Source organism: Pieris rapae, chromosome 12, assembly GCF_905147795.1.
Source record: "Pieris rapae chromosome 12, ilPieRapa1.1, whole genome shotgun sequence".
In the NCBI taxonomy this organism is placed as follows: domain Eukaryota; kingdom Metazoa; phylum Arthropoda; class Insecta; order Lepidoptera; family Pieridae; genus Pieris; species Pieris rapae.
Genome location: NC_059520.1, coordinates 5619145 through 5645126, shown reverse-complemented (window position 1 = coordinate 5645126; position 25982 = coordinate 5619145). Strand labels below are relative to the sequence as shown.

Here is a 25982-nt window from a genome sequence, read left to right as displayed (position 1 = left end):
AAGTTATTAAATAAGTGTACAATATAATTATAGTTTCCGCGATATATTTATAAAGTAAATATATTTTTATTCATGTTCAACACCCCTGAACTTGGCTTTTAACACAATGTGCTATTTTAGTGCAAAAGTTTTATTGCACATAGAATACGTGCAGATAAGGGAAGTGTATTTATAAAGTGTTATGTGTGTGTGCATACTTTATTAATAGAACTTACAGAAGAGGACTCTTTTTCTTCCAGCTATAGCCATTTGGACGATGTGGTCTTATCTCTGAAATACACAAATAATATTCTAATATCAATTCATCGGTAGAATTTTTAGATAACTATGGCTTTGACATAATTATAACGTAACTTACAGTTTTCTAATGGCTTAATTATGTCTGTTGACTATGGCGTCCTGCTTCAATTTTAGTGTCTATGAGTAATTGAATACTCATTTGTAATTATAAAATAAAAAAAAGGCAGTGGTGCTAACACCTCTAGGTTACAGTCTCAAATTTCTATATATGTTTAGCGATAATTATTATTCTTACTAGGCAAGTAGGTGGTTGGCCTTATTACCAATAAATAAAATTTTACCTAGAATTCTTATTTAATTACTAAAAACCTAAACTAACAATATTTATTGAAGTTATGATAGTCACAGTCGCTGTACATTAACATCGATGTAATCTTGCAAATAAGCTTCCAACTTTTTGACGATGTTGAAAAAACAAGAAACAGCCTTTTGTAACAACCTTAATTGGCTTTTATTATCCGTAAAACAATATATTTTTAATGATACGTCATGTCTCGCAAAATTAAAGAGTACTGATTTATGTAGTGACAACTTGCTTGAACTTGCCTCCATTTATTTCATTCTTGTTTATACGACAGTTTTACCTTTTAGGGTAAGAATAACTTCCATTCACGTATCTCACACGGTTTTAAACAAAAAAGGTTCAAAATAAAGAACTTTTTTCGGTAAATGTTATTCCATTCAGTTTACTCATAGAAATAACTGCTAATCACAAGTTTTAAGACTATCTATTTTTTATGAATCAGTCTTGTTTAATTGTTTAAATTTAGTGACTCTAAAAGTATATATATATTTATAGTTTTTTGTGTTACATTATAATTTATCGAATCAACTAAAGTCTCCATAAAATAAAAAATACCAATGGCATTGAGAGTGTCCATGAGCGGCGGTATCACTTAACATCAGGTGAGTCTCCTGCCCGTTTTCCCCTGTTCTATAAAAAAAATACATACCCTAAACTGATGTAAATTAAAATTTCTTTATTTGAACTCATTACTTAAAGTCTATTTTATTAAATAGAACCTTTTGAAAACAATATACGGACAGGAAATTGTATCAGAGTCACGGAAGACATTGCATAGCCGTTCGTGATTGGGGCCGAAACAATCTGAAATCGTTTCCTTCATAAATGCAATGGGGCAATAACTGACCAAATTATACTTATACAGTTTGTACCCATGTGACTAATGGGTGTTGTTCAAGCTTAATAAAAATTTAAGTCGAGTGTACGCATTTTAAATAATATAATCAGAGATTTTAATTAAACAAAATGTTAGGCATATTTGTTCATACCTAAAACCGAATTAAATATAAAATATAGCTATATATATACATTGAATATTAGAGGAATACGGTAGTAAGTATTAAATTCGTTAAAAATGTCTTCTTTTTTTAAACTTATATAATAATCAAGAATAAAAAATAAAAAATAAAAAACAAATGTCAAGTAGTCAAATATCAGACGTCGCTCACATGGAAATTATATCTTGCATTCGACCGTTACAGGGCATATAACCTCGATATTCTAAAAAAAAGTTTTACACGGTTAGTGATTCATACCACTTTTCAGAGGTAATTGGAGCGCGTTTATTTATAACCAAGTAATTAGGATAACAGACTTTACCATATTGTCGCAATTAAGTCCCTCCCTGACCTCAATGCGACCAAACGACGTGACATCACTAAGAAATATGAGATGATGATTGCTCTATGTTTTTGATTAACATTTTTATGGCTATGGTTAAATTTTTATTAACCTCTGTTGTAAATGTGTTTCACATGTTTAGGTTACAAAGATTTATTTATATGAAGTCAAGAACTTTTGTCACCATCAGCTATGTGAATAGCAACACGAGAGTGATTAAAAAAATTAATTCAATAGCTAAACCGCATACCGACAAAAGACAAACGTACAATACAACATTTTATTTTTTAGAAGTATTTTACAATGAATTTAAAAATCCACGGAAACCGAATTTTTATACAAAATCGAATAGAATTTGTGATGCAGCGATGTGTAAGCATAATTACTGATCCCCATGATTCACCCTTTACACCCTAGAATACATTAGGGCATTCTTTAAACCCTACAATTCATTAGGGCTTCTTCATGCAACTCTTACAGTTAGTTCTATGGTGAATTCTCACAATTCGATTCTCTTATAATATAAAACGCCTGCCCTGTTACAACAATTATATATATTTCCTACACTTCTTATCCTTAAACAACCACACAGCTTACAATTTAACGTCCGTCTTGGTCAAGCGGATCGGTCCGAATACCCTCACTTATTTTAGATCGTATCACGACGACTCGTCATTATGTTCGTAACTGTCGGTATCGAATCAATCAACTTACTTACATCAAGTAAAACATATTAAACAAATACAATCATCAAAAAATCCATACTGTAAATTATAAACATTATTTATAAACATAATATAATAATAACATATCATAATAAATTCGTTACATCGTGAATCAAGTACAATCATAAAATAAAGTAGCTTGTAAATTGAATATAAATATTATTTAAAAATAAACGTGATTTAAATAATAAATTTGTAAAATAATAATAAGTAATCATAAATTCATTACAGTTCAAATAAAGTGTTAAACTAAATTTAACTTACAAATAAAACGGATGACCTAAAATGTATTTATGTCTCGTTTTATGATCGTGGTCTGCTTTTCCTCAAATAGATAATGGCTTTAAACGAAAATAACATATAATAACTTAAAAGGGCAAAGCGTTTAATGGCTTACATTCTAACAATAGTTATGACAAAGCTACCTATGTATATTAAATGTAGTTGTCGACTCTGGATTGCAGCCAGGAGCCATTTGATATATATGCTCAAATTGAATGTATAATGTACTGAGGCAAATAAGTAATTTTAACGAGGTATAGTCAAAATTTTTATTTTATATTTAAAATTTTATTTTCATCCTTAATAAAGCAGTTAAAGCTATGATAAAAAAAATATTACACACATTTTTTGCCTTGATAAAAACTTAAATTAGAATAATTGATCTAGCAACAACTAAAAATTTAATAAGAATAATTGATATTGCACAAAGCAGATTAAATGAATCTACGATATGAAAGATATCATAACTCATTGCGTCGAATGAAATAATTCAGGCCACAATGGAAAGGGCTGGATAGTGTATTGAACGTGGGAACTGACCAGTGTGATCTAGGAACATATTTTATTATGATATACAAATCAACTCTATGTAATGTACAAATTGATTTTTTTGACAACGAGGGAATTAAGTAGCAATACAATAACATTAGTTATTACTAATGTTGAACAAACGCATTCACTAAAACGGTTAAAATTCGGTAAAACGCAGTATGTCGTGACACATGGGCACGTAAGTTAAAAATTGAAATGGTTGAAAGTCTCACACAGGTTACAGCTATCAATCACACTAATATAATTGTATATGGCATTATTGTTTAAATCACTCAAACTGGTGAATAACTTAACAGGGCCATAGATCTTCCCGCAAACAATCTGAAAAACTTATTATAAAAATGTTCTAAAGGCCGGCAACGCACTCGCGAGCGCTCTGGCATTGAGAGTGTCCATGGGCGGCGGTATCATAACATCAGGTGAGCCTCCTGCCCGTTTGCCCCCAGTTCTATAAAGAAAAAGGCTGACTCAGTCATGGCAACCAATCTCTATTGAGACAGGAGATTTAAACTTTCATCTGCAGAGCAAAAGCGGACCCCCTATCCTCATACTCCGATGGCCGGATGTTCGACACGACCGCTTATGTGGCAGCCTTATGGTGCTCATGCAAGGCATAGGAATGTTCAAACATCGCCAACTTTAGGACTTAGGCCTTTATTAAAAGTGTTGATATAATGGAATTCGCGTAATTTAATTATGCCCACTCGGTACCCGAGACCTTATGATAAGTATGGCAGCATCGTTTTATTATAGATTAGGCAACAGGTTTGTGGTCATAGTAATACTCTCTTTTAACTACTAAGAGAAAGCTATGACCTCACATGGCTCAACATACCGACCCTGGGATACTTGTATTTATTTAGATAACATCTATACGTATTATCATATAAATGTCAGTGTTGTTAATTTGAAAACTTGTAGATGTCTGCCTTTAGGCAGAGCTTTAAGCTTAAAAGTATTGTCTACGTTTCACTAAACGTCAAAAATATTTTAACTACAAAACTTTTTATAACTCAGTAATACATTCTCGTTTATATTAGTTTTATTTTAAAATGTGTACTTATCTTCAAATTTAACAGCAAATTTATGAGAAACTAAACCTTATGTTCTGAACATTTAAGTAAGATAATATGAATTTAACTATAGTATAACTATACACGTCATATAAATTCCTGTCACTATTGTTTTTATAACAGCGGTTTTAAAGGTCGCGAGCTCTGGATTCCATACGAGTAATATCTTTGTTACTCATACAAATTGATCTAAATGTGTGTCAAGTAAAGTCAAGCTTTTTAGTGTAAGAAAATTATTCTAAGAAAATTAGTTTTTTTTTAATAAAGCCTTAAATATTTAATTTTTTAAAATAAATTATTTGGTGACTGATTGAAATAAAAACCCCACCGAGATGTTTGATCTCTCTTCAGTCGGCAGCTCATGTCTGAGCGTCGTGGTCAGCACCGAAGCATCTAGAGCGGACTATTTGCTTCCTTCGGTTTCTGTCCAGCGCTTCCCTTATCACACTGTATAGCTTTGAAGATAATGAGTCTTTCACTGATCGGTCCATCTGGTTGGTAAACGGCAACGTGATCTTTTGCCTTCTGTATTACCAACCACGATCAGTTTCTCCAAGTTCTCATCGCCTTTGCGCATTGTATGGCCGAAATACGATACGATTCGCTGTAGGCATACGGCAGACAAGAGAGTTCGTATGCAAAGTTGGGACCTTTTTAATAGATGATTCGATTTAAAGAGGACCTCTCTAAAATATCGATAATAGAAAGGTATAAAATCATAGTGAAAAGCTTTCGCCCAGCCCTCTGGGAAATAGCATTTATGACTTATGTAACGTGGGTTGACGTTGTAATTGTAATTTTTCCTTTGGGACCAGACGTGGTTTTAACCATGTATGTACCTTTATATAAGGTGAAAATAACTGTTATCATAAAACTAATGAGTAATTTATGAGTGAGTTGCCAATCTAACTGGCAGCTATTTAAAAGGCCCACTACTATACCACAACAACTTATACTAGCGTGCAATTTGAAATGTATCTGTTATTCTTATTTCTCATCTCCAGTACCACTACCACTAAACAATATTTAAAGTAATATATTTGTAAATAAAACAAATCAGTTGAAATCGAAATTAATTTTCTTTAATAAATCATTGAAAATAATCAAATGTTTCACATTTCCAGAATTCGAACAATGGCGAGTACGCCACACGGAGTTTACCAAGAGTAAGAATTGATGGTGGCCAAGCTGGTAATCCAGGAGTGAGATTACGATGCTGGGCAGCTCCACCTTCGATCACAGAGGAAGAGGCTGAGGATGAAATCGATGAAGATGCTGTATCTCTACGTGCCCTTCCTGTACAAGGTATTTATTTATTATTTTAGATTCTGTTTTTTAAGTTTAAAGTAAAAACCCACAAAGACCCTACGTTGCTAATGTTCATTTTGATTGTTTAAATATAAAAGATTAGTCAACATTTTATACCACCTTCATATTCCAAGCCACGGGGCTCACGGCGCCACCTACGAGTGCAGCGCGGAAGACAGCAGAGTTACATATTAATATAGAAAAGCGCCATCTATAAAATTACTTTAGATTCATTAAAGTTAAACTAGGTGTCGCTTTTACAAATATTACAAAGTGATTTCTATTCGATACACGATGTCGCTAGTGCACATCTTTATACATTCATAATTTCTTATTTGTATATATAGTATAAGCGGCCAATTTGTTAATTCCTAAAATATCAAGAAATTATAACTGAACTGACATTATATTAAGGAGCTCTATATAAATATCGTTTTGGTTTTAGCAAAACGTATACCTAGGTCGAGGTTTTAATTTTTTTAGTTTAATATTCGATTATGCAATAATTTCTTAATTCATCCTGGTAATAAGAAGCGATTGAAAATGTTGATTAACACGATGTCAAATCAGTTGGGTGACTTTAATGCAGCCCAACAAATCGATTTCAAGGATTGTCATGCCTAGTGCTCATAAAGTTTAAGGCACAGCGGTTATTTTTTACATTTAAGATATATAATTTTAAACGATTTCAATAATTATGGATTCAATTTTTAATTCAAAGCAATTGTTATTTCATGTCTCTTGAGGACTCGGCAATCACAATTACAGGCAACACAATATAAAGTTTGTCTGGCAAGCCCTTGGTTTTCAGTAGCGAACATATTTAGTATACAGCTCGTTTTAATTGACATATCTCCCTTGTCCTGTGTTCACATTTAAACAATGTACCACTTAAAGGACTTTAACCCTTTCTTTGAACTTAGACAGCTTTTAACAAAAACCGAGGATACAGATGAAGAAAAAGAAGAATAATTCAAACCTGTTTTCATTTGTCTACATTTTAAATGAGCTTCGAATTTCAAACGCTTTTAGAATTTAATTTAAAATTAAAAAGAAATACTGAATGTAGCACAGAAATGTAGTGTTTAAAGATTCAGACATTTTTCAAACCAAACGTTTAAAAAAACCAGCAAAGCAAGAAACTACGATTGACGACTCGGAAATAGAAGACGTTACCGGTGAAGCGAGGAATAGAAATTTCTAATTTAGTACGGTGCTTTTTTGCCGCCCTCAATGCGTTTATTTTGTAACACTTTGTAAAGGAGTTAAAAGGTATCTCACAAGAATTAACTAACCATAATCTTTTTATAACAAATCAAATAATGATTTTATATATACAAAACAAGCTTACATAAATTCGTATTAAGGTTAAATAAAATAATATTCAAAATTTATTTGCATGTCCAAAAATTAATATTTAAGCATTTTTTCTTCGTTATTTTCGACATACCTTCAGCGATTCTAGCAGATCTTCAAAATCTTCATGACTATCACCTTCGTCGTCTCCAATATTATTTCCAGTCTGCATTGGTTCTTCTTCCACAATTTCTTCTGAATGAAACTCCTCGTAGGTTTTTTCTTCAATATTGGAGCAATTTTCCGAACCAATACAATTTGAACATATTTGAGTTTTTTACTCTTAAAAACTCACCCAGTTCTCCTTTCCGACCTCAGATCACACGTAAATTATTTTTCCTTTCATTTTTATTAAATTTTATTCCTTTTTGAATGGGTTTCATCCTACTATTATATTTTTCACCACAAGCCCAATAATTAATATAAAGAAAATGATTTCCTTGCTAAACCAATTGACTCACAGTAAGACTAAGACTTGGTATTCCTGTTAAGAGAGCTGACCTGAATACTAATATTCTTAATGCGGTTAATATTGTCATAATTTTTGACCACTATTGTTTCTGTTAAGGCCAGTGGAGGTCAGACGGGTGGACAGAAAACCCGTTATTTTTTAAATAATTAAACACCTCGCCATGAAGCAGTCATTGTACGAGTTCTTATTTGCGTCCATACAAAAAAATCTCCATACAAGAAATAATTGTTGGCGGGAATCGAACCCAGGATTTCCGACTTATATCCCACATGCATAAGACAGCCGTTACCAATAATTAGTTTTTTTATAGTCTTATTGTATAAGTAAACGATAATTTATAAATAAAATAAGATTGAGCCGCAGTGAATCATTTTACAGGAAAACGAGTTGATAATTAAAACCACAAAAATAATATATAAGGAACAGGAAATCAACTGTTTGTCTTAAATACGATTGTTGCAGAACAGTTTGTAGTTAATTACTTTTAAGTATTTTGATGTTACATTCCATAACTATTTGTTTATACGCATGTGCTTATGTAGTTATGTATATAATTTATAAATAACATTCCTACCCATCTATATTTAGATATATGAGATGAAATCGTAAGAGACCAATTCGAATGGAAAATGGATGTACCGGTTATGGCTTCTTATATAATGTGAAAACTCTCGAATAAACTGTCAAGTTTCTCACTGTATGTACTTGAAATCGTGGTTTCCTTTTAAGGCGCGTTCTCGCTCAGACAGGCGTTATTGAACTTTCGTACCTATCTATATATAAAGGATGAAATTGTATCTAGCCGTTGTTTTATGAAGAAAATCTTCTAGAAAAGTTGTGTATGTGTTTCTCAAGTCAAACAGCTGTAGAATTGTTTCAAGGAATTATTTAGACTTGGATGTAGCCGTAGAATTGTATTATTTAGTAATGATAACATGATATACATATATTAAGGCGTGATTGAAGTTATCACGGAGGGGTAGAAATAGACCACAGATCACCACTTGCTACGGTCTTGACATACCTTTCTTGCTTCATCTTGAAAAGACTCACTATGTTAGTCGGCTATGGGTACTTTTGACCTCATCCGTCTCAAGCTCCTACGTCCTAGATTATGATCAGGTATGTATGACAAAGCCTACCCGAACCAATGTCATCATCAACGATTGCCTTGTATATCGTATTTGTAAACCACTTCTCAATCATAATTTCTACATGACCAAACCATCGAACCATTTCTTTTCGTATCCTTGTCAATACGTAGTAACACATAATACTAAAATAGTTTTGTTGTAATTAAATTACTGAAATCTATATACAAAGGCTCGTTAAAGTTAAAAAAAAGTCACTTGTTCAAAAAACAAAACACCTTACATAATATTTTGACATAATTTAAGTTTGTCAGCTAAATATAACACAAAAAAAGTGCACCACGTTTCGAAACTATCATAGTTCCTTCATTGGATATGTTTAATAAGGAAGATTTCGTTCAATTTCATATAAATGTATGCTCTTCAGTTGGAGTTTTTAGTCTGAGAAGTATTCTCTATTTCCTACTAGGATGCGAGTTTTATTTTTCGCGCCGCGGTTTTTAAATCCCCGTGTCATTTGCAGCAGATCAAAGGTGCAGTGTCTGAGTCAGGGTTTTCAATATTCATAGCAGTATATAGTCTGTTCATATCAGTGGCGCTGATGGATGTACTGTCTATTGTCTTCACTAATGTTTGTGTAGGGCTACCAATCAATACTTTAAATACAAATAAATCATCAATTGTATTGAAAATCGATATTGTTGCGAAAACATTAGCACATTTTTTTCTCTATGCATATTGAGTTTCTCTGTTTTCTACTGTATCATGATTAGTAGACCGTTCATAATTAACAAAAGCAAGGTTTTTTAAACTATCGCCAATTTTGTACGGAAATTGACATCAGATACATTTGACTATTCTGCATACATTTATTTATTTATTTATTAGAAACGCATTCAGTCCTAAATACAATCCTTAAGGATATGGGTGACATCAATATGTATATAAACGGATGTGATATGATGTTAGCACTTGCGACTACTTAAATTAACTGTTTCAAGCATTTACATTTAATTATAAAAAGAGAATTTATTACAGATGTTGAAAATGAAAGATTTACCCGATAATATTGAATGCTTCAATAATGAATATAACGCTCTCGATCTGAATGTGAAGAATTAAGCGGAAAATAACATGCAATTAAGCATTTGACGCCCCTGCATTTCTCCGCCAGTTGCGACTCGCTCGAGTCAGTGCGTTACCTCGCTTCCGAGTCGACACACATCGATCGGTCGGTTCATTTTTTTTACGCACACGTTGCTTTTATTAAAAGTGTTACGAAGTGCGATTTCAAGGTGCTTGTGTTGTGGTCGTGATATCTTTTACCGGATGTAAACAGTTTGTAATTTGAATCATTAGAGGTTTGCTATTTGAATAACGGAATAATAATGTCACAAATATGGCTAATAGTTAGGTACAGTTAATTGGCTAATTCCTAAAAGAAAGAAAAATATATTTAATATTGGTAAATTATTTGGATTTTACACGTTTGTGTTACTTCATGTTGGTACTTTTACTGTACTTTGATAAGACACGCACACTCAATCACGTAAGGGATTTAATAACTTTATTAATTTCAATCACACAACATCTAAACATAATATTGTATCATTTGTGATATTTTATTTAAATTAACTAAATAATTAAATAATATATATTTGTTTATAGAAATGCATATGACTAAGAACTCTGTATACAATAATCATATATCAACGCCCGGATATTCCAAGATATTCCTAGTATTTACTACGAATTTTACATATTTGTTCAAATGACAGCCATTTGCGTACTTTCTACAAAATTGAAATACCATCTTATCACTTATAATTTTTCTGTATACGGCAACATTACATAATGTTACTAATAATTAAAAAATATACATATTATAAAATAATGACTAATTGCCTACAAAAGGCAAGGTCTACATAAGTTCATTGTACATGTTGACCAAGCTTTTTCAACTTTAGGATGCACTCAAAAACAATGCATGCATTTCAATAGTATGCACCCTCCGAAATTGTGCGGCTCCCCTAGAACTTGATTTGCCAATCAATATTAATACCTATAAAGGGAATATACACAGTAAAATTTTGCAAATAGCACAAATCGGTAACAGATGAATTGTATTTGAGTTATTTGATGCAACGCCCGGAGCTGATTATTCTATTTAGAGACGGATTTAAGAAATACTAATTAACGAGTTAATCAAGTGAAGGGAACAAAATACTTTGAACCTTATAACTTAAAAATTAACGTCATGTCTTGCTAACAATAGATTATTACCAACGATGATCATTTGAATACAATTTACAATTATTAATTTAGTAGGTTAGTTCACCACTCATCTCATTATAGAAAAATTATTTCAAAAGCAAAAAAAAAATCTTTAAAAAGATTTTTAAACTCGACATAGTCTTCATTAAAAAACAGACTTATATTCGGCGTGTATGTTAAACAATATATTTAAATAATTGGTAGGGTTAAACAGATAACTATGACTTGTCTTTAACAAAATTTTGACTTAGCACTAAGTTTCAATTTACCTTACATTTTCTTAAAGTATGTTTAAAAAGGGTTTTATGTATGAAATGAATATATTATAATTTGCATTTAGGAAAAATGTAACTGGACCTTTTCTTGAAACACCTGGACGCTTGTTCACGGCTCTTGAACACAGGACAAGAAAATACTTTTACACGAACATACAAGTTACGTAGTGCAGTAAATGAACAATTGATGCTTAAAATAGCGCTTTTCATCATAACATCCGCTTGATACCGAGTGTAGGCGTTAATGAAGTAAAAATTTGCTGTTTTAAATTGAAATGCGATAGGTCAAATGCAGGTTTTTAGCTGTCTCGTTTTTTTGTTGATGTCTGATAATTTAAAAGAAATCCGACGCTTTATGTTGCATAATCAAAATTCTGTTATTCATATACGTAACATAATGTACATTTATGAACGTCAAAAAAAAAGAAATATTAAATGAATCTAATTTTACATTTACTGCCAGTTCTCAAATCAAGGGCGTAGAACGGAAGAGAAGAACTAGCAATAAACTCTCCGCCACTCTTTTTAATCGCCAAGTTTTTTTACACAATGTTTGTAAGGAGCTACAACCACTACACCATGTTCCATATGACATATTGAGTAATAAAGAATAATAAAATAAATTAAAAACAAAGATTTGTCCTCTATCAGCAGGAGGCATGGTGGTATTCGTTTATTATCTTAAAACAAAGATATATTTTAGTATAAAAGACTTGAAAACGTTTTCTAAGTAAATCCCTGTAACCCAATGCAGACTAGACCTGCGTCAGTATCGAAGATCATATGTTTCTTTATAGACAAGACCACAGTGTTCTTTGCTTTCCATAACTTTTGTTTTGACGGAAATCCCGGTAGAACGCATTGATCATAAGTGATTTCCTAATCAACTCTCCTTAAAAACTTCAAAGTAATGTAATCTTCGAAGCAATTAACTGTGGCACTGAAAATTAACATTTGACGGATGAACAGTACCATTTGCAAATCCGTTACAAATGGAACTGTAAACTCGTGTAGATATTTTCGTGTTTTACATCACTTTGTCTTTCTGTACAGTTACATTTCCTGTGTGATGCAATGGACCAATTCGTTCTGATTGTTATGTTGACGATATGCTCGGTGCGATCACGCGAGACACTTTCTGTTCTCGCCAAAGATGGCCTTGAATGCATTCTTAGATGTCTGTTTGCATCCATATTCCATGAAGCCATATACTTGCATGAATGAGAGAAATCCCTCAATATTCATAGTTATGTATATTATCTATTGTAGTCTAACACAGATGAAAATATTCTATAATTATAGATAATAGATATTTTAAAGATATATATATAGATATATAGATATAGTAGTATATTTTTTTACAATTACGGATCAATAAATATTTTTAAGTGAAACAGGATACATTTAGTAAATTCCGTATGACGAGGTTTGGTTTTCATATTTCTGTTATCCCCGGTATGTCTTATATAATTTAGCTCAGCCGATAAACGGACTGAGCAAACAATGATAATTTGTAGTACGTTTCTAATACAGATTACAAACGTCCAAAGACAACAAAGATAATCAGTACTATAATGAATATATATTATATAGAGTGCATACTATATATAAGTGTATCCCTTGCACACAAAATGTCGCCTACACATTGTCGGAATATAAAAAAGCAATGAATTTTACAAGAAAACTGTTGGGTACCGCCAATCATCGCCCGTATTCTGTAACTTCTAATAGGGGGGTTCGATGTATTTCTCTCACTATCCGTAGCACTGATGTCGCAACGTTGGGTTCGCTCGGGATAAAAACTAATTATTGGGATTTGGGATTTATATATATGGGATTTATATATATGGGATTTATATATAGGATTGGAAGCTATAGAGTTAGTGTAAAACTAGATCACTGTATTGTCCAAACAGCTCAATATTCATACCCATAGGATAGGATAGAATAGGATATTTGCTGCATAAGCGAGGATGGAATAGACGGCCTATCACGGTTATGAGAAATCAACCACTTGAATGGGCCAAAAATATAAATGTCCCCATAGTATATGATGGCTACGTCATATTTGATTCTTCATAATGAAGTTTGTTTTGTTAGATAAGAGTTTGACAAAATTTAATTGGAATAAATCTTGTTTTCAAGACTCTCCAAACTAAAATAAATTATGATAATAGGCAGCACGATTTTAAGTCTAAGAGACGCGCTTCACACCTATTTATCTAAAGTAACGTCTTTTCAATTAACTAATTAACATTAACGATATTAATATAAACGAGCTAAGACTCGGGGTCAACGAGATCTCGTTAAACCCACAGAGAAACCGGCGAAAGCTGATTTGTGATGTATGAGAATTATGGAAATTGGGATCGTTTCGAATACATTGCGTAATTGAGACTGCTGGTGTGAGATATTAATTTATTATGACACGTGCTTCGATTGAATGGACACTGATTCTGTTAACATTTTTGGGGTAGGTTTAACAAGACTTTCGGCTAAAAATATTAAACCATGTATACAGTGATATAGTCTTACAATTGAGGATGTCATAAAAGTGTTTTAATATAATTTGGAACGAAATTACACGGAAATAGAAAATTAACTTTAAATTGCGTATCTTAATTTGTGTTCTTAAGTAATAGAATAAACAATTTGTGATTAACATTACCACGAAAACGTAATTAACAAAAAGCAAATAAACTTTAGCGAAGCATTAAAGTAATTTGAAGCAATTTGTACGAGATATGAATGTTACGGAGTTAATCTAATTTTTTTTACCATCGTCTTAATGAGATTTTCTTTCCCGTTTTCGTCTAATGCCTTTTCAAATTCAACTTGCTATATTATATCTTCTTTCGTTCAATACACTTATTAGTGTATTGAACGAAACATTTGGTATTTTAAATTAATAACTCAGATGTTAAAAAAAGAAATATTTTTCCTTTATTTTCTTTGTCTTAACTAAAATTGCTATTTTTCACTAAGCACAGAAAAAGTAAAATAAATATTACGTAATAAATAAGTAAAAATATAGTTATATAATGGAATAATCAATATAACTGTCTAGACAAAATCTCCGCATCGTTAAATTCAACATAAATTATTTTTTACGAATTGTTAGAGACATGTCATACCAACCGTGAATGCGTAAAAAAGCTGATGCGATGTTCGCATTTTACGGAATGCGTTTACGTAAAGTAGTGCTCTAATTAAATAGGGTGACGGTGGCTTTAAATTGTAAGCTCAGCTCATTTCAACCCTGCCTTCAACCAAGGGGGAGTATTCATTAGGTATCATCCGTAACGCCTGGGGTAACCTAGGACCCCTTCAAACTGCGTTAGGGTGTCTGAATCCATTAAATACGATGGATTCGACAAAACAAAAGGTTCATTTTATACTTGAATAGGCTTTCGAGGTTATTCATGTATATATCTCCATTGTTTCGAATAATAGCTGAAGGATTTTTCTGTGTAAAATTGTAGTGTTTTAATAGTTTTATATCGTAGTGTAACACACATTCGAAATTGAAATTGGTGCGGCAGCCATAATATAGTGTTTATTCTCTATGTTATGATAAGATCTTCATACCGAAACTCATCATTGGGTAGATTCATTCCTGCAGTTTTTTATTGTTTAACTTTCTAAAAAAAATTATTTGATTTCATTTCTATTTGTGAATACCGAACAATAAATATTTTGCCAGGATAATTGTAATAATATATTATAAATATCACTAGTAGTCAAAACTTCACATTTTCCGATTCCACAATTCGCTACGATGCAAATGCGATAACCAACTAGATATTAATCTTACCCTAGTAAGATGCAAACGCTACTAATCATGAGAACGTTCATTTATCATAATTATATTAGCGGATTTATCTGGCATGGCAATGTAAATTAATTTAATAATGCGACCATTGCAATATAAAGGTGCCAAGGTCAATGCGAACATCTATACAAGCTTCCTTTAAGAGACAATGTTTTGACAAGTGCAATATGATTTTAAATATGCATTCTATATAGTAGAAGAAAGCCACACATGATTAAAAATTATATTGCTGTTATATTGTCCATGAATGAAGGAAAATATTATTTAAATTAAAATATCTGCTTGATGTTTGGAGCGCGTATGAATCACAATTAAAAACTGACATCATATTATATAATCTGTTAACAAGTTATCAATAATGTTTGAAATTCTTAAAAATAGGGTGTGAAAATAAAACAAAAACAAATTCGAAAAGTTTCGTTTGATATTGATTGAGTTATATAGAGAGACTAGCGGATCCGACAGACGTTGTCCTGTCTACACGTCTTTAATTTCAAAATTTCAATTTTTAATAAGCCATTTTGATGAAAATTATTATTCAAATGTTATGACAATATCTAACGATCCAGCACATTGTCACACACGATATAACACAATGATAACAAAACTTTTTTTAAATTTCAGGACAGACTAAAATTTAATTCGAATATTATTTAAAATTTGACACTGCGATGGTAGCGCCGTCTGTCGGATCCAATGTAAAACATTCCAAAATCAACAACAACTAATAAATTGAAAATTAATTAAAAAAACATTGTCCAGCGGACAAAATTGTGAATCTAAACCATTCCCAGATCCCCTTGAACACACACAAAAAATTTCGTCTAAATCGGTCCAGTCGTTTAGGAGGAGTTCAGTCACATACACACGCACACAAGAAATATATATATTAAGATAGTTTATTGCCAGTTCTTCTCTTCCATTCTACGCCCTTGATTTGAGAACTGACAGTAAATGTAAAATTAGAATCATTTAATGTTTATTTAATTTTTTTGACGTTCATAAGTGTGCTATATGAATAAATGATTTTTGATTTGATTGATTGATTGGTTAGCCACATCTTTAGTCCATGACACATGGCGATCCATTTTTACGTTTGACCCGTCACAATCAAACGAAACGTGCATTCGTTTTACATTCTGACGTGCAATTAGTGTGAATAATGCAAGGAGTTCAAATCAGAACTTACTTGCGTGATTTAAAAACTTAAATAAAGCCAGATTTTGAATTTTTTACTCATTTTATACCTGTTTGACTCAAGGTTTTTCGCATAATATTCATTACGCCAATAACGTTACACAAGTAGTATATCTCCTTAGCACGTGTCTGGAAAACTGATGACTGCGAGAGGCACTTGGAGTATTATTATTCCTCTTTTATTACCGTATCATATAATACTTGTTTGACAATGATAATAATTTAAAGAAACTAACGTATTTTCAAGAATGTGAAGGGTGGCTAACATATTACTATTTTGTGTTGTTTTGCTTTTATATTATGAACTGCGATTACTTGCAGATAATAGTAGTGGAATTTGCTTCAATATTATAAAAGTGCCAATCTTTAGTACCTATTTTCCAAGTCAACAGTTACTAAATTTTATTTTGGACAATTCTTATCAAAAATCAGGTTGTTTTGCTATGTGGTTTTCAAGTGTATAAATGTTGATGAAAGTACCCTTTGTATTCATCAAAAAAAACTGACATTTTTCTTGCTTTCATATACGTCCTCTATTTCTATTTCTAAAGGATTCTGTGCCTTTGCGTAGAACATCAGTAATGTAGACTATCAAGGAAAAATACACTTTTGATTACATTTATTCCTTTTTCTTTATAAAATAGTTAACTGGTACACATACCTGTTGTATTTATTAATTTGTACTACTTTTACTGACTGCGATTCCCACTAAGACATTTTTGCATTGGCATATGTGCTGTATATTGTGCTAAAATCGTACAACTTATACATAAGATTCCGAAACCATAATAAATACTTTAAATCTAAATGTGATTAGAATAAATTCTTTGTTAAGGTGTGTTTCATTATAATTTTAACGTATTTCAAGTCAAGGACAACATGTTTAAATATACAAACAATGTATAAAATCAGTTTAAAAATTGATTATATTTTATATGCCATAGTTATAATACCAAGGTTCGTATTAAGTCGATTAAATAAATGTGTAATACAGATTTTTGAAGAAAACTTTAGAAAATGATAATCATAAACATCGTCTTTATTAAATCAGGACCAATTTTGCAATGCTACAAATTCCATAGAAACTGATTGTACATAAATAATGATAATAAATATGATGTAAGAAAATACGTCAATGCATTCGGTCATCCGACTTGGTTAAACTCACTATATATTTATATACGTAAAAACTTATTACTAAGTCTTATAAATAGTTCAATATAAACTGTTCGGTAATCGTAAACAATGAACTGGCGCAATGCCATAGTAATCAGATTTTTAATACGTGTTAAATCATTCAGTGATTCTGGATCCCAAGGCTAGCAGGAAAGTATGCAATCAGTTTTCTGATTAAAACATGCTGAAGGAAAAAATAAACGTTTTGCTTTCCTGTAAAATTATATATAATCGTCGGTTCGTCATTTAATTCAACTAGTCTAAAACGCAAGGCTGGTATGGGTCTGAATGCTGAGTTGATTGAAGTTTAAAGAGTACTTAATGTTTCATACACCATAGAAATTAAGGTTATATAGTTGTTTTGAATTTAACCAGGTTTTCGTCCACCTTAATTGAAAGACATCGCTTATTTCACAAATGCGTAGTTCATCTTACTTTCAACCGATGATCAGTCGTGGGCGTGGTACTCAGACCCACGTGCGAATGAGTAATGTTTAACTTGATTTCAAAAGATTATCGCCTTGTGACTATAATTACAGTAATGAGGATGGTTTTATGTAATATACGTAGGTATGACCACAGTGCCCGTGGCTAACCATAACCCACGAAATGCCTAGAGGTATATTAGATAGGTTTCTATTTAACATGGAATGGATATATAAATAGGGTTGGACGGCCTTTAGAGAAGCACTTGGAATTAAATAGTCGTACCATTTAATCCTAAATTGTACAACAATTTTCTCATATACTTAAAAAATATAGTAAATAAGATTTTTGTTTTTGGTTTAACTAACACACATTAAATTAATTCACTAGTAAGATAACGTAAGGTAAGTATTCCAGGGTTTCATTAACTGCTATTTGCTCAAAGTTTATTTATAGTTTAGTAAGCTTTGTATTCGTTGGTATAAACCATAACTTTTCAGTTTCCATACATTTGGTAAAGATTGCTGCACTAATAATCTCCCTACAGTGTACAATTTATTCGGTGTTTCCCAAACGTACGTAGCGCTGCCCAAGTATTTCCTACAATAAATACTATATTTTTTTATTTCTATGGGTATTTTATTATACATATTTGTTGTGGTTACATTTCTGGATATCTAGGAAAGTTTAAACAATCTTACATCAGAATTATTGTAATTTGTTTATTTTTTTAGAAGTACGTACTACGTAGGTACTATAGATTTTCATATTATAGATGAATCGAATAGAAATGTGAATTCTTAAAAAAATATCTAGCAAAAAGGGATAATACTAGCTTTACAAAAGATTGATTTAGCTGACTGCAATGTTCCAACAATAGGAACGAGGCACAAAAGATAATGTTTGCAACGATTTGTAACTACATATTTGAAGTGAGCAGGATCTGCATTTAGCGTATCGACCCGTTCACCGAATAGTCCACTGAAACTGCTGAAAATAGCCAATTTCCTGTCGCATAGAGCTTAGTTGCATTTGCATATGGATTAATAGTTTTAGTGCGATGAAATCTAAAATGAGGAATTGTGTTTCTGAAATTACTCTTGTCAATATAGTAATAGTGTTTTTAATGTTAAAACTTATAACAATTCGGAAAAAATTACGAAACATTGTTTTATCAATTATAATTTATGACCATTAGTGCTTACCTTTCTTCTTCTTCTTCTTTATAAATTGAGATGTGTGGCAGAGGTGTGCGTGGAGTGAAACTGGGTAAAAGAACTGAAGGATTGGAGCTTGTTGTATGAAGGAATCTTAGAATTTTTAAATTTTATATTGCTTTAATATAATATACGAATAAACTCAACACATACCACATATAAATACAAAGCGAAGACGTACATAATGTCTTCCAAGTGAATGTAGTTTAATAATTACTAAGCATCGCTGATTCAATATTTTGTTTCGAATGGATGACCTTCACTTAAATGACAATAGTTATGACGAGCTTCCGGGGGTCATCTTGCCGGTAGCGTGATTATTATGACCATTGTATACCCGTTATAGCCATGTTGCTAAATATAGTATGGACAAGTTAACAATAGGTTTTCGATAGATAAATCTGATGATAATTTTGAAGCATGCTGCGTATTTAAATTACATTCTGGATTTTTTAATTTTTTTTAATTATTTTCTTAAATAAATAATGTATAGGTATTTATTTCCTTCTTGATAAAAAGTACCAATATGTTGTTGAACAAACAACAACATGAGTCGTAGCAGCAATAGCAGTATATGATATTTCGTAGGTTTTTTAATTACAATTTTTTTATCATAGAATTAGAAGGATGCGGCAACATAAAAGTGGAAACATGAAAGAAGGTGAAAGTAATGTGAAATTGATGAATAAAAATTACTTAAAAAATTAATAAGTGTTCACATTATTGTTATATTAACAATAGTATCACACGAACGTTATCGTACATTTTGAAATAAAACAAATAAAAATAATTACAGTCTCTCGGGGTAATTAGTGAATACTTGTATGAGAAACTTTAAGTAATTACTCAGACACTGGTCTGAGCAAAGCACTGGCTTTCAGACAAAATATTGCTGTTCATTATCTCGCTGTTACGACATGCGTTTTATCAAAACATTTTCTTAACATTCATAAAAATACGCTCTACAACAGCCTCGGTCAGAATGTGTCTGTATGCATCCAGGCCATGTGCGGTGTAGTAATCTAGAAGTGATGTTGTTATAGCCCAAATTTGTTCTAGAATCCTTAACAACAAATATTTGGATAAGAATCTGGTCTTATCATTTTATAAAGTGCTAAGTTCTCGGGCTAAGTGCATTGCAGTACTTATCTATTTCATTTACTTAATTTTATGTTTATTTTAGTCATATCACTTAACATCAGGTGAACCTCCTGCCCGTTTGCCCCCTGTTCTATAAAAAAAAATACTTATATCGGTACTTTAATATATCGATATGACTGCATTACCGTTCACTTAGTTTTGAGTACTTTTAAAGTCGATAAGGACATGACATATTTGGTGCTAGTAACCTCTACAGTCCGCACCTGTGAATTATTTTCATAAGTGTCACGAACCGTTGGAGTCGAATTTCACAGCTAAATATGGGTGAAGTCCGTTATAGGGTACATACGTTAAATTACTATTTTGGCTTCGTCATGTTGTTTTATAATTGCAAAATAATTACCGGTACATGACAATTATTTTTGATCGTTATCTACATTTACGTTTCATCTCTTTTGTACCACGGCTTACATTCTTCAGAATAAATTTTGTAATTTTTATTTGCCAAAATGTTATGCCATGTTTCTTTTGCTAAATCCCGGGAATATTTAAAACTTAACAAATATATATTTTTTGTATGGTAAAGTCATTTAAGATACAAATTTTATCGCCAATGACAATAGGCCGGATTTTATCGATGTTTTTAGACAATTAAGTGATCGACCTATGCATACCAACTCAAATTATTTATTTATTTATTTAGTACTCCTACAGCTAACATAAATTATATATAACAAACAAATACAGAGAATTATAGCCAAAGATGGAATACATGATACATGATACAACAAAAAGAATTATAAAAGGGAACAAACAAACAAAAAGTATTTAATACATTTGACTAATTGTGATTTAATTTATTTAACTAAGCCTAAATTGGTTGTGTTGTGTGTTTCTAATAAGTAAGACTAGTTTACTTGCGGAGTAGGACGTTTTCTATGAAGGGTCAGGCGGAACTTAGCACTGATAAAAAGCTGCTCTTAAACTAGATTCTAGAACTGGCGGACTACAATTTCTCGTGGAGGAAATGCTTCTAGTACTTTTTACATACAATTTCATATATCTATATAGGGGCATAGGGTTTGATGTCTAATTGTCTAGTAAGGCGAGTATCATAAATCCAATTGAGGATCGGTCTTATAATCATCGTTCTCTTACTTCTAGTAGTAAATAGCTATTGTACATGTTGTCCTTGTCATTCTCGTATATCTTTGAATAAAAGTAAACGTGACAAAATATATAACGTTATGAATAAGATCGGGACCATTACAAAAGCTAAGTTGAAATTAGCTTAAATCAGTAATGCAGTTTTAACATTAATGATTTATTATTAGGAGTTTATCTCCTTATAGCGAAAATAATATTACCGTAAATTGTGTAATATTTTTTGTTGAATTACCTAACATCATACAACTATTATAAAATAAATCGATTTATGAATGAATATAATGTTCTCAGAAACCTCTTTGTTAATAATATTTTTATCAGACAGCCAATATTTTTAATAGGTAATTGCTATTTTAATTATAATCTTGTAAAGATTATCTTATACGCTGAACGAATCAAATAGTTGTAGTTTGCGAAATAATACTTTTCTTAAAATGGCGATGTATGATTCTTAGCCCGTAATGGATTCCTTTTAAACTAATGTAACAATAAGTGTATCCTGATTGAGTGACGGACGGACAGTGATTTGAGTACTAATACAGCTGAGGGCAGTGCCCTATTTGTCGGACGCCTTGACTTAGTTGACAATTGTTACTTGATTCATGCAATTTCTCCTGCGATAAAAACTTATAACGTAGATATTGACATTTACCAAAATCTTGGGTAATAATAACAACGTAAACTATGATGTATATATGTATCAAGCGAACTGAAACCGAGAAGCTTTAGCATACCACAAGTCTTCAATATTAATAATTATACAAATTAAAACTGTGCATTGTACTTTATCTATTCCAAAATAACTTTTAGTAAAACGATCACGATCGCAACACGATAATAATGTTAAAAAACTGTGAAGTGTTAAAAGCAATGTAAATGAGTCTTCAAAGACCGAAAAAACGATTTAGAATGTGGAAGGCGATTATACAGAAGAGAAGAAAATACTCGGAGACTGATGATCTGCAGTGTGAAGAAACCTATACAGCCCTGGCGACACTGCAAGGCGGTACTGCAGCCACACTACCGCCATCTCTTGACGCGCTTCGTGCATGTAAGTGTTTCTATCCGGCAGTAGATGGCATTGTCTGTAATGTTCAATTTTATTTTATTTGTTTGCAGACTCAGTCAATCAATAATTAGTATTTGTACTATCACGAGTTTCACAAAATGCCATCGTAGGGTCAGTTAACGGTATATTTAGAAATTTGGAAAATATTTTTAAAAACTTGAACATTTGAATAAAAAAAAGTGTCGTGCATTAAAGCCATAGAATACTAATAAGAATATTAGAACATATATTTCTGACTCTAAAGTAATAGACAATAATAAGGCTTTTAAATAGTTGCAGTTTAAAAAAAATATACGTAGCCAAAATATAAAACTCGTACATAAAACAAATTTTGAAGTTTTCAATTTTCTAGGGAACCAATACCATAAAATTACAACGGTATTGAAATTCACAACGGTTACCACAGATAACTTTTTATATACGAAATTATAAACTATGGTCAGTTATACCAATTTTTATTGTGTGAAAAACGTGATTCATGCTATTGTGTTTACGAACGAGCGTATCAAAAGTCGCTGGCCTCTAAATAAGGTTAATCTGGACAATTTTGCTGAATTTACCTTCGTGTACCATGAAAGCGGCGACTAAAGAGAAAATTTCGTACAAAAACCTCTATACAAATAAAACCGGCTCCGTAGATTTTTGAGAACTTAGTAAAATTATTATTTGTATCGTCATGTTTGTTAGATTTAACTATTATAAGCTACTCTACGTTTTATCGAAATATTTGTTTGTAAAGTTGTGTTTAAAAAAAATATTATTTTGTTGTCAACGCAGGCTTAAATTTTTATTACTGTAAGAGTTTACTATTATTGTGTATACTTTAACTGTAACCCGACTAGAATCATTTTAGTTTATTTGAGTTTAAGTTTTTGAAGGTTGAAGGTTCAATTTCAATAAACTTAACTATTTATGTAAAAAAAGTTTTTACTCGTGTAAAACATATATTTTAATTAGAACAAGGCAGATATGAAACAATATATGAAAAGGAAACGAGGTAATATTCTGTTTCAGCCACAATGGATCACAAAAAGCATCTCATTTGAGCCTGGACTTATTCGAATACAATTGTCATTGTTTAAGCAAAGCGTAAAAGGACAGTGCTATATGTAGGGATGCCAGTCATATTAAATTTTTCCTCTTTCTTCTTAGATAGAAAGGCCTGTAGTGTTGAGTTTGGAAAACGGGTTAATGAAGTATACAATTGAGTAACATTTTTTTTTATTTTACTTGTAAGTTGTCTTCTACCTTATACACAGTAATAATCAACTGCTTTATTGTGCCAAGGGAAATTAAATGCTTCAGTCCTTGGTGTTACTTACTTTTTTAATGAATTAAAAAAGACTAATGACGTTTTAATTAACTCAAGGCTTATAATAGTACACTTCAGTCCTTAGTGAAAATTTTAAGAGCTTGCATACAAATAATATATATGACGTTGAAAGAGATTTGGCGTCATGGGCATGATACTAAATCCTGAATTGTGAGGTTTCCTATATTTGAAAGACGTCATCGGTGCAATTAATTTTAAAGCTATACACTAGGACTCCAAAGTTGAATTACTCACAACCCTGGGTAGCAAGGTCTATTTGTATAACAGTGAAACAATGCGTAGACCGTAAATGAAACTGAGCCACATAAGCTACGACTGCGGTTGCACATACCATCCCACAATGTACTAAAACATACAAAAATGCTGTTCACATACTGATAAAAGTAATCATATTGTCTGATACATTTTCATATTTATTTCTATATAAAATAGTCAACTAAACATACAATAATTACTCGAAATATAACTTGATAAATTTAAGTTGAAAGTACGTCACGCACATAGCATATAACTGTCAAACAATTTTTACAGTAAGATTAAGTAAATGAAAGAAGTTTTTTCTGCAGAAGATCACACCTGCCAATTTTGAAAAAATCGTAATAATTTATATCTATATCACAGTTTCCTATAAATCTTTGATGAACTATGTTTTATACATGATAAATAAGCAATATCTACGCAAACAAATTATTAAAATAATTTATAATGACTTGTGCCCACGCTATCATAAATTCATCATTGTTTATCAGAAATTTAATGAATTAATAAAGACTAATAACGTTTTAATTAACTCAAGGCTAATAATAGTACGCTAAAGATAAGTTAATATAAAATTGTGATTTGTGCAGATTGTTTTGTTGTTGTACAATGCGTCTCCCACGTCACAGTTTCCACAAGTTTACGTAAAACAACTCGTTACTGATTTATACAATGCTCAACAATAAATGTGACTGAAGAGAGAAAAGGATGATACATTGTAAACTATTCATTTATTCAAGAAAAACAAAACAATTTTATACCGACATCGATTATCAAGGCCTTTTCAGTGAAACACTACACAGTTGAAACTATAGTACATAAGGGTTTATAATTATTACTTTAGTTAACAACGCAGTGTTTACATGTGTATATTAAGTAGTTATTTACGGCTTAAATGACAAAAAACACATATACAAAAATGAAGAGAATCAAATAAACTAAGCTTAAACTCTATAACAATTTGAAAACGCGCTTATATGTAAAAACAGTTAAATTTGAATCAAACGAAGTCTTTGAGTTACGTGATTTGGGAAGAGTACTTAATGTAATTCAGTTACTTTTCTCTCAGCGTATACTTAGATTTTGAAATGGTATAAATTATATTTATTCGATATGTGGATCATAATATTAATCCATGTAGTCATAACTGATTGATTACAGTACGCTTCAAGCACTAATCAAACAAACCGATCTGAATGTCTATCGATAAATTCAAGAAGAAAGCTACGAAGGTATAGTATACAATACTTTCGTAGTAAGACAAACAGTTTTTGTGTACATTAGACGCGGAACTGTTGCAATACCTCACGGGTTGACCCACTTACTCTCGCCATATGCGATGTGTCTTTGTGCTTGTAACAACAGCTAACATATATGCATCGTCACTAAAAGGTTTTGGCTAATAAATTAAATTTAAATATCGGAGCATCTTGAAATTATAAATGCCATATGAATTAAATAATACAAAAATATTATATTCCGATCTTGTTAACTCAGATTTTTTTCTATGTCAGTCTACATGCCAAACAGGCACTTAATAATAATATATATATGTATATATTATTAATAAATACTAAATCAGTGTAATTGACTTCTTATAACTTTAATTTGACTCTTCTATTAAGTGTTTACGCTGTAATAAAAAGATATAAATTATTTAGTTTAGCGGTGCAATTAAGACTTAATTTTATTTTTATAAATATGGTATTGGCCTAATTTCTTCATATATTATTGCTTTATGGACAAAGCACGATTAATGTTGTTGTCGTTTTTATAAGTATAAAGATGTCGCCAGAATGGCCATAAAAATTACGAACACTGAGCAAATTCCATAAAGACAATTGCACCTAATT

At 31.3% G+C, this 25982-nt stretch overlaps 1 protein-coding gene across 8 annotated transcripts in view; it reads left to right on the top strand.

Moving 5' to 3' along the window:
• The window catches only part of LOC111004116 (ras GTPase-activating protein raskol), a 117112-nt gene that overhangs the window by 42440 nt on the left and 48690 nt on the right, over positions 1–25982 (top strand). For 5 of the 8 annotated variants that reach the window (XM_022275028.2, XM_022274977.2, XM_022274994.2 and 2 more), the window contains one exon: positions 5702–5882. In XM_022275028.2, the coding sequence (XP_022130720.2) occupies positions 5702–5882 (181 nt within the window). Of the gene's footprint in view, positions 1–5701; positions 5883–10005; positions 10166–22279; positions 22521–25982 lie in introns of those variants that run through there. The other 3 variants (XM_022275062.2, XM_022275077.2, XM_022275069.2) reach the window with 3 other exon arrangements.